General features: G+C 32.7%; 1 protein-coding gene across 2 annotated transcripts in view; it reads left to right on the top strand.

Moving 5' to 3' along the window:
• The first annotated feature begins 1,827 nt into the window (after positions 1 to 1,827).
• The window catches only part of LOC106459935, a 48,713-nt gene continuing 32,511 nt past the window's right edge, over positions 1,828 to 18,029 (top strand). For both annotated transcript variants that reach the window (XM_022388637.1, XM_022388679.1), the window contains exons 1-4: positions 1,828 to 2,275; positions 7,298 to 7,343; positions 9,325 to 9,345; positions 17,076 to 17,098. In XM_022388637.1, the coding sequence (XP_022244345.1) occupies positions 2,217 to 2,275; positions 7,298 to 7,343; positions 9,325 to 9,345; positions 17,076 to 17,098 (149 nt within the window). In that variant the 5' untranslated portion in view covers positions 1,828 to 2,216. The remainder of the gene's footprint in view (positions 2,276 to 7,297; positions 7,344 to 9,324; positions 9,346 to 17,075; positions 17,099 to 18,029) is intronic.

Raw genomic sequence — 18,029 nt, 5'->3', positions numbered from 1 at the left:
TCACTATATGGCAGCACATAATGTTTTTTTTTCTGTAAACTACGACAGTTTGGGACTTTTCACTTCACAAAAATGATATCTGACAAACCAATTTCGCTAAAAATAAGTAAATAAATAAAGAATTAATTAAATTAATATTTAATGTATCAAGCACCCGAAGTATCTTTGCAAGTGAACGATCTGTATTCATATTATTGATGTCTTAGTTTAATAACACCAGTTTCTTAATCATCAAATCAACACATTATATTGTGGTCTTCCTTCTTACAAATCCTTCAGTGGGGCCGAGCCTGGAGCTGTATGTGTATGCGTGGTATCATATATCATGGCCTGGGATCCATATGATGTCCTCCCCATTAATCCTCTGACCCTGGCGCTTTCCAACTTCACCCCGGGTTACTGTATGTGCATACAATCATAACCCCATGTGGGTTCTGGAAATCTCCCCAAACGTTGGTTCAGTGCTCCAGGGTACTTGTACCGTCCAGGAGGAACCGTTCCAGCTTCGCTGGCCTCCAAATTAATCTAAAAATAGATTATGTTTACTTTCAGCTGTGATATCTATGTTATGAAAAATTGAGAAAAAATACTTGGAAGTTCAGTTATCTCTCAATAGATGGAGAAAGAAATAATAAGGAAAAATACTTGGAAGTTCAGTTATCTGTCAATAGATGGAGAAAGAAATAATAAGGAAAAATACTTGGAAGTTAAGTCATCAGAGGCGACTTCAGGAATGAACTCTTGTTGCAGGTACTTACACAAAAAGCGCTCTGATATCCAAAGTTGCCGAATTTTTTATTTCACTGATTTTTCTAAAACTTATATTACTGTCAGATGCAAAAATCAGAGTGGACAAATTTGGACATTTTTAATTACACTTATTTTAATTTTTTTTACATAGTAAGTTCATCTACAATCTATAATATTTCCATATAAATAATTATATTTTAGCTCATTTGTGGCCGTAGTTTGGTGACCCCTGGTCTAAAGTAATGTTTTTTTTTGTCTTCCCGTGGAAAAGGGAGCTGTAAATTTACTCACAGTATGTGAAGTTAGACATCTATCTTTTCTACTGGCAGTCAGATGAACTCTTGAATTAATGAACTCTATTGCATTTAATTGAGAATTAGCAGTAACGTGAGTAGCACTTGTCACTCTAAGTAAGGCGCTCGTACTAAGTAGCTAACGTGAGATTTATTCATTCTGAAACACAATATCAGCCGATTCAGTATGGAACACAGTCACGAGAAATACAGTCTGGAACAGATGATCACAGAGAGTGTCTTCAGAACCAATTTTGCAGGAGAGGTGACTGTCCGTTGTGACACATAAGTTATTCATTTTCACTATTCCCCACCCCTAAATAAAGATTGTTCAACTTATAGTACATCTGTGTTCAACATTTCCTTATTTCTTACGAATTAAGTTAGTCAGAGACCTAGAATTATTTCAAAGTAGATATCTTGAATAATCTCCTGTAATTAAGCTCACATGTCTTGTCACTCTTGGAAGAAATCAGATTCAGCTGAAAATACCACATTTCTACTTCACGTTTTTACATAATTTTTAATTGCTATGAAGAACAGCTATAAAACTGTATGTTTAATGAGGAATAGCTAACTTTGTCATGTTTCATATAGTTCAAAGAATTATATATATATTGAATTTTTTTTTCTTCTGGAAATACGATATTATTCTTATAAAGTGAAAAATAAACGTTTAAGCAAATTTTTGCTCCACCTATCAAAGATGCATGCGCTTTTCGGGTGTGATAAATTTTGATTTGAAGATTAGCTTGTAATATTATATTTTGATATAAATGTATATAATTTTTCTAAAGCTGAAGTAACACTAACAATATAAGCTATATTAGTCATTATCTTTAATTTATTGATAATAACAACAGGATATAGAAGCTGATACAATTTATTATATTAGTATTTTACATAACAGTTTCAATCTGTAAAAGACATTAAAAACAAATTTGCGAAAAATATAATGTAAAGTAATGCTACAAAAATAAAAATGTGAAGTTGCATTTGAGAATCGTATGAGGCGTGAATGGAGTATGAGTAGGTTAATACTATTACAGTATTATTATTACTATTGAATAAGAGAGGAAACTATGTTATTAGGATGAAATAGAAATGTATTTATGCAAAGCTGTATTTTTACTACTAACTTAAATTCTCAAAATTCGATGACTTGCAAACAGAATGGGTGGTTGCTTCAGTAAGCTTACATGTAGGTGCTGTCCAAATAAAAAGAAAAATAGGTAGGACTTTGTTAATGTTTATTAGTTTAAACTTTAATGTTTATTAGTATACTTTACTCCAAATTTAAACCCTAAACTTCCTATAAAACTAAAAATTCAAAAGGTGAGTTTTCTCATACTCGTAGACCATAATTAGCTCAATGAATATGACACTAATACTTTGTTGATGTTATTATTATTGAGCATTTGAATTCAAAAGCTAGAATATTACATATTAGTTTTATTATTACATATGTTGCTAATTCAAGTTCCCATAGTTAGGAATAATGTTTGTTTTTTTTTCTTTAGAATATTAGAAGAAACTTAGAGAGTAGTCTTGACACTGAAAAAAAAATGTATATTAATATTGAGAAGTGCAAGCTTATATACATAGAAAGTTGGGACATTTGGATTTGGAAAGAGCTAGTAACAACTTGATTTGAAAAAATTTGGGGATTGTTAATGAAAAATAGTTTGAGTATTATCATCTGCAGCACTACACTTACAGCCTTGTACTATGTGTTTAGGTGTAGTCATAAGAGCTAGCAGGGTGCTAGGATATGTTTATGGAGATTTTAAAAATAAATACTTTTGTTAGGTCATGTTTAGAATGTTTTTTTTCAATTTGATCTCCATAATATAGATAAATTCATAACATCAGAACAATATGGGAGCTCCAGCCTTGAGAAAACTAACTTAAAAGCAACCTTTATTTTTAACAAAGTTATCAATTCCTGTTTTAAACTCTTGTAAAGGGCCAGTCTGTGCTACTGTCAATGAAAACTCCTCCCATAATTTGGCTCAATCCCTCAGTAGACCCACAATGGCCATTTATCAATCTCAATGACACACTTATTGCGAGTGGTGTCTCAACAGAAAATTATACCCACTTCACCCAACTGTTTCCACCGTATCCTGTTTTTTGACCTGGCTTTTTGAAAAATATCTTGCTTCATCTACTGTCACCTTATATAAGACAGCTTCATCAACTACGTTTCAGTATTCAAAACATAGAAAGGTTTTTGAGTCCTGTGTTCTATCCAGCTTACTTAAATCTATTCATGTTCTTTATCCCAAAAGGCCATTTCTTTTGCCTGACTGGGATATTAAGGTGGTATTGCATGTTTTGTTTTGTTATCCCTTTGAGCCTTTAGCATCATGTTCTGTGGATCACCTTTCTCTTAAAGTGTATTTTTTTTTTGTTGTTGCTGGTGTGTGAACATTGTAGGTCTGATTTGTTTCCACTGCACATGACTTTATCATTCTACCTATGTCCTGCTATATACAGGTAGATCCTTCCTTCCTAAGACTCTGGCAGCCAGGGAAGGGGATAAATCCTTCTCACCAATTCACTTATGGGCTATTTCTCACCTTTACCACTGCTTGGATCCTGATCGTTTGTTATGCCCTGTCAGAGCCCTAAGGTGTTATGTGGCTTTCACTAGCTTTTTTCATGGTGCTAGAAATCGATTTTTTATTCGTTGGGATCCTTCTGTTTCCCACAGTTTATCCCCTATTACCTTGACAAGGTGGCTTCATAAATTTTAAACATATTGCTTATCCTGGCCTATCTTTACAAGAGAGGAATATGGTACAAGTCATATCATTTCAGATTCATCATATTTCTATGTCCTAAGCTGCCCATTTGAATTGCCTGCTGGAGAACATCTTGCGGGCTGTTATGTGGACTTCTCTGTCAGGGTGGGATGCATTTCTGAACGATGACAAGACTTTGGATGTATGGGCTCTGGTAGAACTCCACTTCACATCAACATACTCAAATTCATCAGGCACATTACCATTTCCTCCTCCTTCTTGTGGATCAAATGATCTTGATTCATCTGACAATTCCATATTAATTTTTTTATATAAACAGGTAAATTGGTACCTGTTTCAGGATTCTTTGCTTTTGTACATTGGACATGCTATTTTAGGCTCATTCCCATTGTGTATGTCTCATAACTTGTCACGTGCTGGGGCTCTGAAACTGGAGTCAGATTGCATGTCTTGGCCAGACTGGATTCTACCCATGGAGTGGTCTCTCTACCATCAGGTTTTTTGTTGACTTTGCCCTCAGTTGGGCATGCCCCTCATCAATGCCTTAACCACTCCTCTCAACACCAAACTTTTGGTCCCCAGAGCCTCATCCTCTGTCCCTGGTGTTTGATGCTTTCAACCAGGACTATTCTCACTTTTTTTTTTATATGCTTATCCTTCTCTTTGCCTCCTCACTCATGTCTCTGCCTTGATATGTGACACTCCTTGTTGGGTCCTGTTCATGGCACCTCTTTGGCTTGCACAACCATAGCTTCTTCTGCTTTGTCCATTCATCTTCGCATGTGGGATTTGTCCAGTCCCTTGCCAGCAGTGCTGGAATCACCAATCATGTATCCTTCTTTTTATCTCATTTTTGTTGTGTCTTTCAACTTTTTCTGTCTATCAACAGAAGTGGTGAGTTTTTTTACATTGGTCCATCCACTACTCCCTTCCTCCAGACCATCCTACTATGGCCCACATTTTGGCCTTTTTTCACATGGATTATCAATTTTCACCATAGCTGGTTATCAATTACATTTCACCTTTCCTGTGACCATTAGGTGCTTTTTTTCCCCTTATTCTCTCTACTTTGTTCCAATCCTTCTTTCTTCATTGACCCTTTATCTGACTCCTATGCCTGACTATGACTTTAGTGTGTTATACATGCTCTCACACATATGCCTTATTCGAGCCATTGGTTTCTTGTTCTTTATACCATTTTCTTCTGAAGACATACATCCTTCTCCATATCATTGATGCTTTCCATATTTTTTTTCACTGTACTTATTTACTCCTCTACCCAGACTGTGCTCTTCTTCCTGTGACTTCAGCTACTCGGGAAGGTGATAGATCTTTCTGCCCTCCCTCCTTCTCTTTTATTTCTCACCTCTATACTCATTTGGACCTGGACTGTATTCTGTGTCAGGCTCAGGCTGGCTGGTGCTATTTGGCATAAATGTCTCCATTTTGGGGTTCCCATCAACATTTTTGTTTCTGCCTCCTTTCCTTACTGGATGGGTCTACCAGTTACTCCGAGTGGTGTATTCTTCCTTGGATATTGATGCTCACAGGCTTTTTCACACTTTGTTGCATCAAATTTATCACCTGTCTCACTCTCTTGATTCTCATTTTCACTAACACTTGAATGAGATCCTTCAGGCTGACCTGTGGACAAATCCACACACGTTTGTCTGTCATTTTCTTTATCATTTGGCTGTTTTGTCTCATGTAGGATTTCAACTCTCTCTCTATTTTTCAGTCTATACACTGTCTTTCAGAAGGGGTAAGTACATTTTCTTTCTCATCATGCTTTTCCCTTTTACAGGATTCCACCACATAGCTGATGTTGTCTCCCATGGTATGCTTATTTCCCAAAATCTGCATCAGGTCAGGGGTAACAGAAAGCACTCAATCCATTTTCACTGGCTCAACTAGTGCCCATTGTCGAGATGGGGTGTTCCACAGGACCACCAGCACTATACTTATGGATTTAATATTACTTATTTGCCAGATCCAGACCATACCATTTCATGATCTATCATGGAAATAGCTGGCACCAAGGATGTGACTGCCCACTTCTGTGGCTTGTGCCTATTGACTTCTAAAAACAGAATTTTGTGGTCACTATTGCACTGTCTCCAGTAAAAGACTTTTCTGACAGGCATACAGTGAGGGTCTAGGCACTTCTCTGGGTCTCCCCGATGCAAATTCTCTCCCTCTTCAAGTGGAACATGGAAGACTTTACTACTTACCACTTTCTAGCTGCTGGAATGGTAGACCTTGGAGAGTTTTTCACTGATTATGTACAGCACAATACAGTGGGAAGTAGGGTGGCAGTGTCACTGTCTGTGTAGTGTGGGGTCACCCTTCAAACAGCTAATGTGCCCTCCTTCTCCAGCAAGGTGGGTTTACCACCCACCTTTTCTATCTGTTCATTTCAGTCGAGATCAGACACACACTGTATGATCTGATCCTGCCTTAACCATTCTACTCTTCTTGGCTTGTTAACTACTTACTTGTGTGTGTGGGTGTTTGGTTGGTCATGTTAAAATTCCACCCACCCTTGTGACACTCTGGTCTCTTTGTCTATCCCTCTGTTTTCTTGTGAGTGAAAAGTATTCCCTTGTCAAGATGAGATGCTGTCACACTCCATGGACTTTCCCTTCAGGCACTTTGTGAAGGAAACTCATCTAGGTTTAATGTTTGCATGAGTTCCTCCACCATTTCAGTGTGGAATTCTAGTTATTTTGTGTGTGGAGGTTAGATGTCATTTTGGATGTTAAAATTTTCTTTACCTGAAAATATGTATCTGGTAGATACTTGCCTCTTCACACCTGCCTTCCCATCCTCTCCACTTCCTGTGCACTTTTTTTCCTTGTCTAAGTATGAAGTTATTTTGAGCACCAGTGTTTAGGGGAAGTTATTGAACAAGGAGGTTGTGCTGCCTTCCTATCACTGGAGGGCCTATTGTCATATGATTATGTCATCATGCACTAGTGCAGTTCACATAAAAAAAGGGATTTTTAGGTGGGAGTTAGCTCAAGGCTAGTGGCATGCAAGTCTCATAGGCAGATGGGTGAGGGATCAAACTATTCTGTGTGAAGAGGTATCTATCAGAAATACATTTTAGGTAAAATAAATGTTAAAGAAATACAGAAAAACATGTGAAATCCATCTAAAAGGCTTGAGGGAAAAAATTAAAAAGATTATACTTTACTTCAAACAGTAGGTGATATCTCATAAATAAAGCAACTTAGCATTAAAAACATTAGATAATTGTATTTGTTGCTGTAAAACTGAATTTACATTCAACTTAGCTCTTAATTCACCTAATAATCATCACGCAGTTACACTGAATGTAATGTGATGTGGTTTATTAGCAGTTAAGTTGAATGTAACTTGTAGGTTACAAATTTAGTTTGGAGCTTAGTGTACTTTGATATATATATATATATATATATATTGTATGATGTGATATGCTTCTTAATATGGAAACTACTTTTACAGGCATTATTCCAAGACAAAATACTTTGGGTTAAGAAGCATAATAGAAGTAAGTATATAATTTTTAGTGTATAACGCTTGAGTTGTTAAAGAAATTTGTTCTGACTTTGGCTTGAACCTGGGACACTCAGCTGACACTAATATTCTGAAGCAATTGTTCTTACCAATGGAGCTATCAAGACTCAAATATAATTAGTCTACCATCCATCTTGACTGCTACATAAATCTAACACTCAAAGAAGATTTATACTTGAGCCCACAACATATACAGCCCATCAATATATAACACATCACCTCCACACCAGAAATACTATCACACGTTTTTTCGTGCAACATACCAACATTTGTTAAAATTATCATCAGTTTTATAGTGATATACAGGTAATATTACACTTATTATCAACTACATATAACCATGTTGTATTCCTATGAGTTATACTAATGAATAACACATACACAAAACCTGGTACTAAAAACAACTTTATTCAAAGGAAACAGACTTGCAAGTTTTTGTTATTTTCATTTTTGTGCTGTTCATATGTTATAACATTACAAAGGTACTTTAATTATGCTTGAACTTGAAATAATGAAAAATGTGACAGTATGACAGTAAGAGTCAAACAAAAGGAACAAGAAGAAATCACTTTAAAACTCCCTTTCTTTTAGATGTGTCACACCAAAATACTTGAGTTAAAGGAGGCTTTGCGACCCTACTTTAAAACCAAAGTCCTAATACATAAGGTACCTCAGGTACCAGAGGATGACCAAATCTTGTAGAAATGTCATACAGTTATAATAAAGATTTTTCATTACCCAGTCAAGCAGTCTCAAAACTTTTATGTACTTAACTTTAATTAAAACAATCACACTCATTGTAACTTTAATAAATGACAGTAATAATATTATTACTATTAGCATTAACTTGGTTGTCACTACACTTTATTGCAGCACTGTTATATAACAAACTCCTATATGAACTATTATACTGTGACACATTTAATTAAATCAATATCTAAGGTATAAACACCTGTAGTGGTGATTGTTCACTTTTTTTTTTTTGTTGCTGTACTAAGTACCACAAAGGTTGTCAAGCCTGTCACCAGCTGATTAGTGCTTGTTAGTGTTATGTCTCAGTCAGGTAGTCTTTTAAAAATGTCTTGATATGGGGAAACCTACATATAATAGCTTCATATTTATACTTTATTTATGCAAGTTTGAGAATTTAAACACCTTTGTACCTTTATGCTATAATTATGTGGTTCTGTAAGCTATGATTCTTTTGTTTACAACACATTTTGGTAAGAATCCAAAGCCTTTTTAGGCATTATTTTAATGTGCTCTTTACCAATTTCATGTTACTAAAAGAAACGCCATGAAATTGTGATTGTACACTCCTAACTAGAAGTGCACATATACAAATGAAATTATAAATACACAAATACTGAAGAGTATATTCCAAGAATCCACATGTGAAAACAAAATAGAATATATTATATGTCTACCACACTACTTCTGCTATATCTAGTGCCAATGAGGTCTTTTGCCCAATAACAGGGCTCATTAGGCCAGCTGGGGTATGATAAACATAGTAGTGGTCTAAGTGCTATAAATATATATATATCATTAATTTTCATTAATAATAACTGTCAGTGAGTGAATAAAATTTAAGCAAATTAAATGTAATTATTATTTATTTTTATTTAAGTCATTTACAAATCATATTTCTTCACCACGTTATTTTATTTTTATTTTAACAATGTTTTTTATTTATTATTATTATTTTAATTAACTAAAGATAAGATAATGTACTTCCTTTCTTTTGAGTTCTGAACAAAACTGATTAACATGTTTACAAATCAATATTGGTGTGTAGTTTCATTGTGCTCCTTAAAGTACTTTAATTTAACACAAACCATTGTTATTGGTAATGAGACATTTCAAAACATGAAATATTATTCCACAGTAAGATTTGTGATTGCAAAACTGTTATTTATGACAAAGAATTAAATTTATTTTTTCTTTCCTTTTAGTTTGAAAATCTAATCAGAGAGGTAAGTTTTAAACATTTATTATGTTAAATTTTAATTTTTTTAAGACTGCATAAGTCTTTTTTTATGTATAAGACATTTGTTAACCCTATGCATATGGGCTCTATGAATTGTATTGATCTTGTAATGCAAATATCATCACCTTTTTACAGAGTTATATTCAAAATTTAATTAAACTTTATTATCAGTATATGTCAATAAACTTGACATCAAAACTAAGTTTTAATTAATTTCAAAAGGAAATATTTAAAAAATTCTCAGTCTTCACTCTTCTGTTATGTTACATGTCTGTACTCTGATCTTTCCCATTTAGATTTCATAACTTCAACGATAAGATTTCTGTAGTGCCTGTCCTATTAGAAACATAAGCTACACTTATTGAAAATATAGAATACAAAAAATTTAACTTTTCTTCCTTATTGATATGCTGAGATATCAATAAATTTGTCTAACCCACCAGAGAAACAACAATGTTTTTCATGAATTCCAGACCAATTATTTGCTTACACCTATTTGACTGATAGACATGTTTATAAACAGTAGAGAGAGCATATTGTAATTTATAGGAATCTTATATTTGTTTGTTTAGTTTTGACAGGTGAAAAAAGTAGTTTGCAAGAAAATTTTAATGTGTGTTGAGTTTAGTCATTGCTATGAGCAGTAGTGGAATTTTTTAAACAGATTTATAGCTTAATTAGAAAGCCAGATATATTATGGTAGCTTGAGATATTATTTTTTGGACATGATTGCATTGTGAGAAAAAAATAGGGTTATCGAAGCATGGCCTCTAAGTACAAATGGCTCAGTGCTGAAAGTGCTAAATTTCTTATTTGTTAGGGATATATTTTACTTGATTTTATATATTTTTAACAAAAGTAACAAAAATGTAAAAATTATAAACTTTTTAGGTTAGATAACAATACTTAAATGAAAAAATTGTATAAAAAAATTTAAAAAGATCAGTTGATACAGAAGCAGCTTACATTATGTTGGTCATATGTAACCTGGCTATTTGTTTACCTCGAGTTCCCCTGTTGTGATTTATTGCTTATGCCACATAGTCCAAAGTATGGTAATAAAACTATGAAATTAAAAAGATCAGATGTGAAAGGGCTAGAAGCTGAGGTTATTAGGATAAGTAATAGTAATTGTCTGTTAGAGTCTACAGTCATTCTAGAAAAAGAAATCAAAAAGTATTATTGATTTCATATTTTTCAACCTTTAATTTCATTGTATGTAGATGACTTACTATAGTTTGTGTTAAGATAGAGAAAATAACATATATGGTATAAAGTTTTACCAAAAAATACTTTTGATATTTATTTAGGTTGTTTTAGAGGTTATGCAAATAAAATATGAAAACTCTAATTTTAGGGCTTAAAACTTAGCATGAAAATTTCATTGTATGTTGATGACTTACTATAGTTTGTGTTAAGATAGAGAAAATAACATATATGGTATAAAGTTTTACCAAAAAATACTTTTGATATTTATTTAGGTGGTTTTAGAGGTTATGCAAACGAAATATGAAAACTTTAATTTTAGGGCTTAAAACTTAGCATGAAAATCACCTTTCACTTAGATTGACTAAGTAATGACTTCATAAATTCACAGATAGATCTGTAATAAAAATACTTCATGAAAAAATCAGAATTTTTTGTGTAAAACAGATTTGTAATGTTTACCGAAAGTTTGCCAGTTTCACAATGATACACTTAGGGCATTCAGAGTACATATAGTTGGTGGTCACAAGGTTAGTCAAGTCGACAGTGCACGTATTCATGAGACTGAGTGAAGAAAAGCAACCATGAAATACATAAAAATTTTGTGAAATTGAACCTCAAATTACCAACTTTTTTACATACTATTAACTACTAGCATGGTCCACACATTGCATATTTAACTAATTTTATGTTCTATTAATGTAAATAAAAAAACAAACATGTATCTCAATAATGTATCTTTATTAGCTTAGTATTTCACTATTACAGCTTTGTCATTACAGGAACTGTTGATGATGACATAGCATACATCAGAGTTTATGCATCAACTGTAATAACTTTGGAAAGAGCCAGAAGGTTATGAGGAACAAAACATAGAAATTTTGACATTGTACTTTGTATATACTAATTTAGTAATTCTTCATAAATATAGCCCCATCAAATAAAATATTTAGGCTTAGGTGGGGTGGCTCCCTCCCCTCTCCCCAATTGATGTCATTGTTTTGACCACATTCTGCTTGGTTATCACAAACCATTAGTTGTACTTTACATCACTTTGCAATAACATACTTTAAAAAATTATAAGTTGGACAACCTGGTGCCACCCACAAAAAACTATAAAAATTACTTCTTCATTTTTAAAAAGAATGTTAAGCTCGTATTTGAAAATGCTTGTACTACTTTCCTATTTTTGCATGTTTCATTTTTGCAGTGATATCTAATTCCCAGCATTAAAGTGAAATTCGAGTTTGGTTAATTGTCGAGAGGGTAGGATGTTATATAAGTAATGTTGCTTAAAGTGTGGATATGTAGTGTTGCAAAATTAACTTACATACCTAAGGAGTAGTAATGATGCTGTTAAAGGTTTTTTTATAAATCTGTGGTAGTATTATCCATAGAAAACAAAGGGACTAGATTGTGAATTGACATAGATGTTTTTATAAAGTATCACTATAAATAACATTACAATACAAGAAGAACCCCTGGTGTATGGTTTGTAATATAATTAGAATACAGATATTAACTTAGATAATTGAATTAATGACAGCTTGTGCAACTTTAAACAAAATGGAAACTCCAATGGTGCAAAGATTTAAAAGTTTAGAGAAGCATAAACTTTTAATGGTTGCAATCACACTTCTGTCTTTTTCAAATATAAAAACAGTGTAACTAATTTATAAAAAAATGTATTTGCTAATTAAAACCTGGAAGTGCTGTCCACTGTTTATATGATAGTAATCTCATTTTTGAAAAAAGTTACTTGGAGGAAATTACAAGATTTATATGATCATAGTAAGATTGGCCACATATTTTTTATTGTTGGTTTGTATCACATTTTTTAGGTATTGTTTTCTAGATGATTTTTATCCTTCATGATGTAAACACTACTTTTATTTAGTTTACTTTCTTTCATTCAAATATAGCTTTTTTTTGGCCTGGCATGGTCAGGTGGTAAGGGCACCTGACTCGCAATCTGAGAGTTGCGGGTTTGAATCACCATCCCACCAAACATGCTTGCCCATTCAGCCATGGGGGCATTGTAAGGTGACAGTGAATCCTGCTATTCATTGGGATCTCCTTGGTCTGAATGTTTTCTTTTTGGGTGACTGCCACCCTACATTCTCTCTCCTTTACCTACATCTTGCCTCCCTTTTTCACTGCATCAATTTTTGTAGGTGTTCTCAATTCCTTGGAATCTTGGGCTGGGGCTTTGATTTCATAGTTTTTGTATCATTAAATCATGGATACCTCTTTTGGCTACCAACCCAGGAAGGCTGATTGGTTATTTTTGTCCCATCTATCTGTTTCCTCATTATGTTATTGTTCCATTCACAATCATCTTTTATGTCCAGTTGAGGCTGCTCATAGCTATCTTATTCAGATGGCCCTTTTCCAAAACACACGTATCTCTGCTGACATTGTTAACTATTCCTCGACCTTCAGGTTTTCAACTTTGCCCATCTGAGCATTGGTCTTGCTTGCTCCAGTCTTTTATACTTCACTTAAATGGCCATGGCAATATTTGTCTTATGATATTCTATACCTATGTCAATGCACTCTCTATCCTCGTCAGACTAAACATGCTCACCCTTTCAACCGTGGGGGCATTATAATGTGATGGTCAATTCCACTATTCATTGGTAAAAGAGTAGCCCAAGAGTTGGCGGTGGGTGGTGATGACTAGCTGCCTTCTCTATAGTCTTTCACTGCTAAATTAGGGACGACTAGTGCAGATATCTCTCATGTAGCTTTGCGCGAAATTCTAAAAAACAAACAAGCAAACAAAGCAAGCTTTTTTTTTTGTCATGTGGCAATTTGTGCACATTTTTGGTTTCACTTTCACCTATCACAGCATAGAGACAAGTGGTGAACACTAATAAATATTATTTTCTTGGCACATGTGTATAATCTTAAAATAATAAATATATAACACACAATGTTAAAATCAATACATAATTAAAAACATTTCTAAAATATGGACTCTACATGTTTTGATTTTTACTATGTCATCATCAAGAGTGAACTTGCAAGATGTAAGTATCATATTTATTTCTTCTTAGCTAAATCATATGACCTGTGTGTACGTTTACATATCTTATCAATAATAAAGCCAAATTTTATTAAAATATGGTAGAAGACTTGAAGATAGACATCTTTTGAACATTTTATCTTTGCTGTTTTGCAATATTTTTTACAGTTTTTCCTCATTACTCTCGAAATTTGTAGTTCTGTTAGAACTAGGCCTGGACATTTGCACACAATATAACTTAAACTTGAAAATACCCTTAACGCCACAAGATAATCTTGACTGTAGACGATAACCTTGAAAAAAAAAAGCTAGGAAAAAAGAACCAAAAAGAAAATATATAACTTAGAAATTATTGCACAAAATCCCCTTAACAATTATAATCCTCCATTTATAACAAGTCACAATAACCTAAGCAAGTACTTCACACAGTATCTTGCTTAATAATCTCCTAAACATCTGGCTTCAATTTTCTTTCCTTTTATATTTTTCTATCAGATGACAAGGTTACAAATCAACACATGAATGATTACTATTGGCTGTTGACAAAATATTTCATCAATTACATACCTTTGTGGTTGAAGTTATCAGGAGGAGATACCTCAGTACCATCCAGTATCACCTATGTTGTTTCACTGCAAAGAAACTTGTGCTAAGATTAACTAATAGACATGAGCTGATACCTTTTATAAATAACCTCAAAAGACAGCTCAACTAAAACAGAAGGGAAAATGTGTAAAGTATAAGGGTGATAATAATTAACAAAAAAATAAGGGAATACTGCATGCACATTTTCTTTGTCCTCTTCAGTTTTTGCTGAATTAGTAGTTAATTGAACTACATGTATCCTGCTAGTACCTTTTTATATTGTAGTGACTGTATTTTCCATGTTACTTTCTCCTTCTGTACAATGATTTCAATTATATAATTAGTTAGCAGTGTTGAGCTGTTTTTCTTGGGGACCTTGTTTGGTAAGGTGTATTTCTGCTTATTGCTTTCTTAAATCAGTTTTCTTATTGATTATGGGAGTCTGGTGGTTAGGGTGCTTGAATTGCAGCTTTGAATCCCAGTTGTCAAATATGCTAACCCTTTCAGATGTGGGGGTGTTATAAGTAATGGTCAATCCTACTATATGTTGGTAAAAGAGTAGTCCAAGAGTTGGCAGAGGGTGGTGTTGACCAGCTGCCTTCCTTCTATTCTATTACTACTCAGTTAGGGATGGCTAGTGCAGATAGTCCTATTGTATCTTTGCACAAAATTCAAAACACATCAAATCTTATTGATTATGGTTATTACACTTGTGTAATTTGAAGTTCAGGGTATGTCAGTTATGTGAAATAATTTGTTGCATTATATTATTAAGATCAATTTCAGGTTTTTCTTCTGTTGTTCTATTTTTCTTGTCACTGTTATTGTTAGGGACAATTAGAGGGGAGAAGGGCATTTGGTTCAGGCTTCAAGCTGAAAGGGAGCCTCAAATTTAGACACTTGTTTTTATGTGCCTCCCCAATCAGAACAAAATGTGACACACTCTCAGCTTAGAGCTGCAAATTATGTACACAAATTAAATATTCAAATTATCTTTCACTTTTATTTTGGGCTAAGGATTGTCTTATTTTGTTTTCATGTGTCATCATTTTTTTTATTATAGCCAAGGGCCTCAAAATATAAAAGTGGCATGGGCCTCTGAACTTCTGAGAGGGCTTGGTTATTGTAAGAACCCCCAGTTGTGAGTTTGAAACTTTTTTGAGCATATTGCACATGTAAGAACATTTCTCCCCTCTTCTTCTTTAATTTTCATTTCCTACTATTGTTTGTGTTCTGGTTTGAAATGGTGATAATACTGAAATATTTGTTTGTGATTAAATGCAATTCATTGAGTCTGTACATTTAACTCTAAATTATTGAATATTAGAAGACTCTCTACCGAAGTACATTATTGAATAGGAAAATATTACATTGTACCTAATAGATTAGTTAATGAAAGAACAAGAGCTTGACTTAAATGTAATTAGGAAGATTGTGTATGACTGTTTTTGTATGGGCAGGATTCTTTACAGTAGGTGTTTGTGACTTGTTGATGATAAATTTGAACAATAAACAAATGGCACACAGCCCATTTGTTTTAAAATAATATATTAAAACAAGTCAAACATATATGCAAATGTTTGTTACACAGTTGGTTATCACAGTTGTATCCAGAGCTTTAAATAATTGCCTTCTTTTTGTCAAAGTCTATGCAGGCTGGTTCAGTTACTTTAGAACACAACTTCACAAGACAAATTATTCTTTTTGCTCTGTTATTACTATACAGTCCGTGATAATTTCTTTTTAAAATCACCATTATAACTGTTGGTTACCACATTTGTATCCAGAGCTTTAAATAATTGTCTCTTTTTTTTCCATCAAAGTCTACATAGGCTGTTACAATTACTTTAGAACACAATTGACAAGACAAATTATTTTTCTATATTATGTTATTAGAATACAATTTGTGATAATTTTGCTTCAGAAACTGCCTCTGTATGCCCTTTATGGCTAAACTCACAACTATTTACGAAACATAAATACAATGAAATACACTGTATGTATTTATATTTCAGTGATTGTTCTTTGATGGTAATTGTGTGCATACATGTGGATGTGTATGTCAATACTATATTTAGTTTGTAGTGTTAAATTGCTTAGTTTTTAATGTTTTTCGTGTTTGTTTAGCTAGAAGTTTGATTCTAATACTTATTTCTATAATGTCTGTTTATGTTTGCTACTGTTACATGTGTAATGTTTCTAGTACATGTTATTGCATGGATAATGTGTGTTACATGTATAATGTCTAATTTTGTAGATACTATTTATGTATGCTAATATGGTGAGAAATGTATAATATGTAGATTTGTATGTAATTGTGTGTATGGTGTTACATGTGTAATGTTTCTAGTACATGTTATTGCATGGATAATGTGTGTTACATGTATAATGTCTAATTTTGTAGATACTATTTATGTATGCTAATATGGTGAGAAATGTATAATATGTAGATTTGTATGTAATTGTGTGTATGGTGTTACATGGGTAATAGATGTTAAGCATGCATTGTATGTATGGTGTTTCATAGATAATTGCAGTTAGGGATGTATTATATATGTATGGTGTTATATTGGTAATGGCTGTTCATAATGTATTGTATGGGTGGTTTTTACGTGGGTAATTGCTGTTAAGCATGTGGTGTGTTTATAAATGTTTCATGCATATTGTATTTTGTTACATTTAGTGTAACACTTGTATCTATTAACTCTAGCTCTTTAATTATAATTGTACATTTATCATGAGTAATATCTGGTTTTGTAGTTACAGTGTATGTTTGTATATCTGTGTGGTGTAAAATGGACAATGGTCCTTAGTATTTTTTTGTTCATATGATGTTAAATGTATGTGTATGCATTTTTATTTGCTATGTTAAATATATAATTTTTATAACATATTAGGAGGACACAAAGGAACCAAATAGGTAAGTAATTTGAAATGCCTCTTAGATATGGTATTTAAAACAGGACGTTTGTGTTCAAATACATTTATATTTAAATCTAAAGATGCATTTACTTGTAGTACAGTTTGCAAATCAGTGATGACTTGCATTGTAAATAGCATAATACTGTCAGTATTAACTTTTTAATTATTTGTACTTCCTTTTTTCTAAATTTTGTAGATTTTTATTTAATTTTTCTAATGTAAAATAAATGATTTAGTTATAATTACTTACTTATGAAATTTCTTATCATTTGTGTTGACTTAGTGAATTAAAGTCTTAATCTTACATATGCATTACTTGAGTACAAGTACTGATGCTGGAATATGTTTTGTTGATATACATGTACTTACATCAATGCTGACAAAGTTAATATATTTATTTGTTAGGTTTTTTTGGGAAAATACTTTTGTATTGTACTGTCGAAATTTACTATTATGCTTTCATTTTTTTTAACAACACGTTTATGTTAAATATAGGTTTCTAGTTATTCTGTATGTTAATTTCATTTTTAACAGTTTAATTATTTATATATGTATGTTTAGTTATGGGAATTAGTTACTCTCGAGTTTAATATTACATTAATAAAACATTTTGAGTGTATTTGTGAGCACTGATAATGTGTTTTTCTTTCTTACACAGCCATAGGAAAGTTTAATATTATAAATTTTTTTGAGTGAACATATGGACACTAATTATTCCCCATGTTACATAGTTACATGCAAATTTAATGTTTGATTTTAAACTTCCTTATGGTATTTTTTGAGTACTGATCATTGTATAACAACATAGAAATTTAATGTTACATTTTAAATTTTGATATTGCTAACTTTCTAGAGCAAAACAGATTTACTTTGAGGTTTTATAATTAATACAATTCTTTTATGTATCTGTATCTACAAGTAATGCAGAT

The sequence above is a fragment of the Limulus polyphemus genome, unplaced genomic scaffold (genome assembly GCF_000517525.1).
Source record: "Limulus polyphemus unplaced genomic scaffold, Limulus_polyphemus-2.1.2 Scaffold1, whole genome shotgun sequence".
Taxonomy (NCBI): Eukaryota; Metazoa; Arthropoda; class Merostomata; order Xiphosura; family Limulidae; genus Limulus; species Limulus polyphemus.
This window is presented reverse-complemented; position numbering and strand designations above follow the sequence as displayed.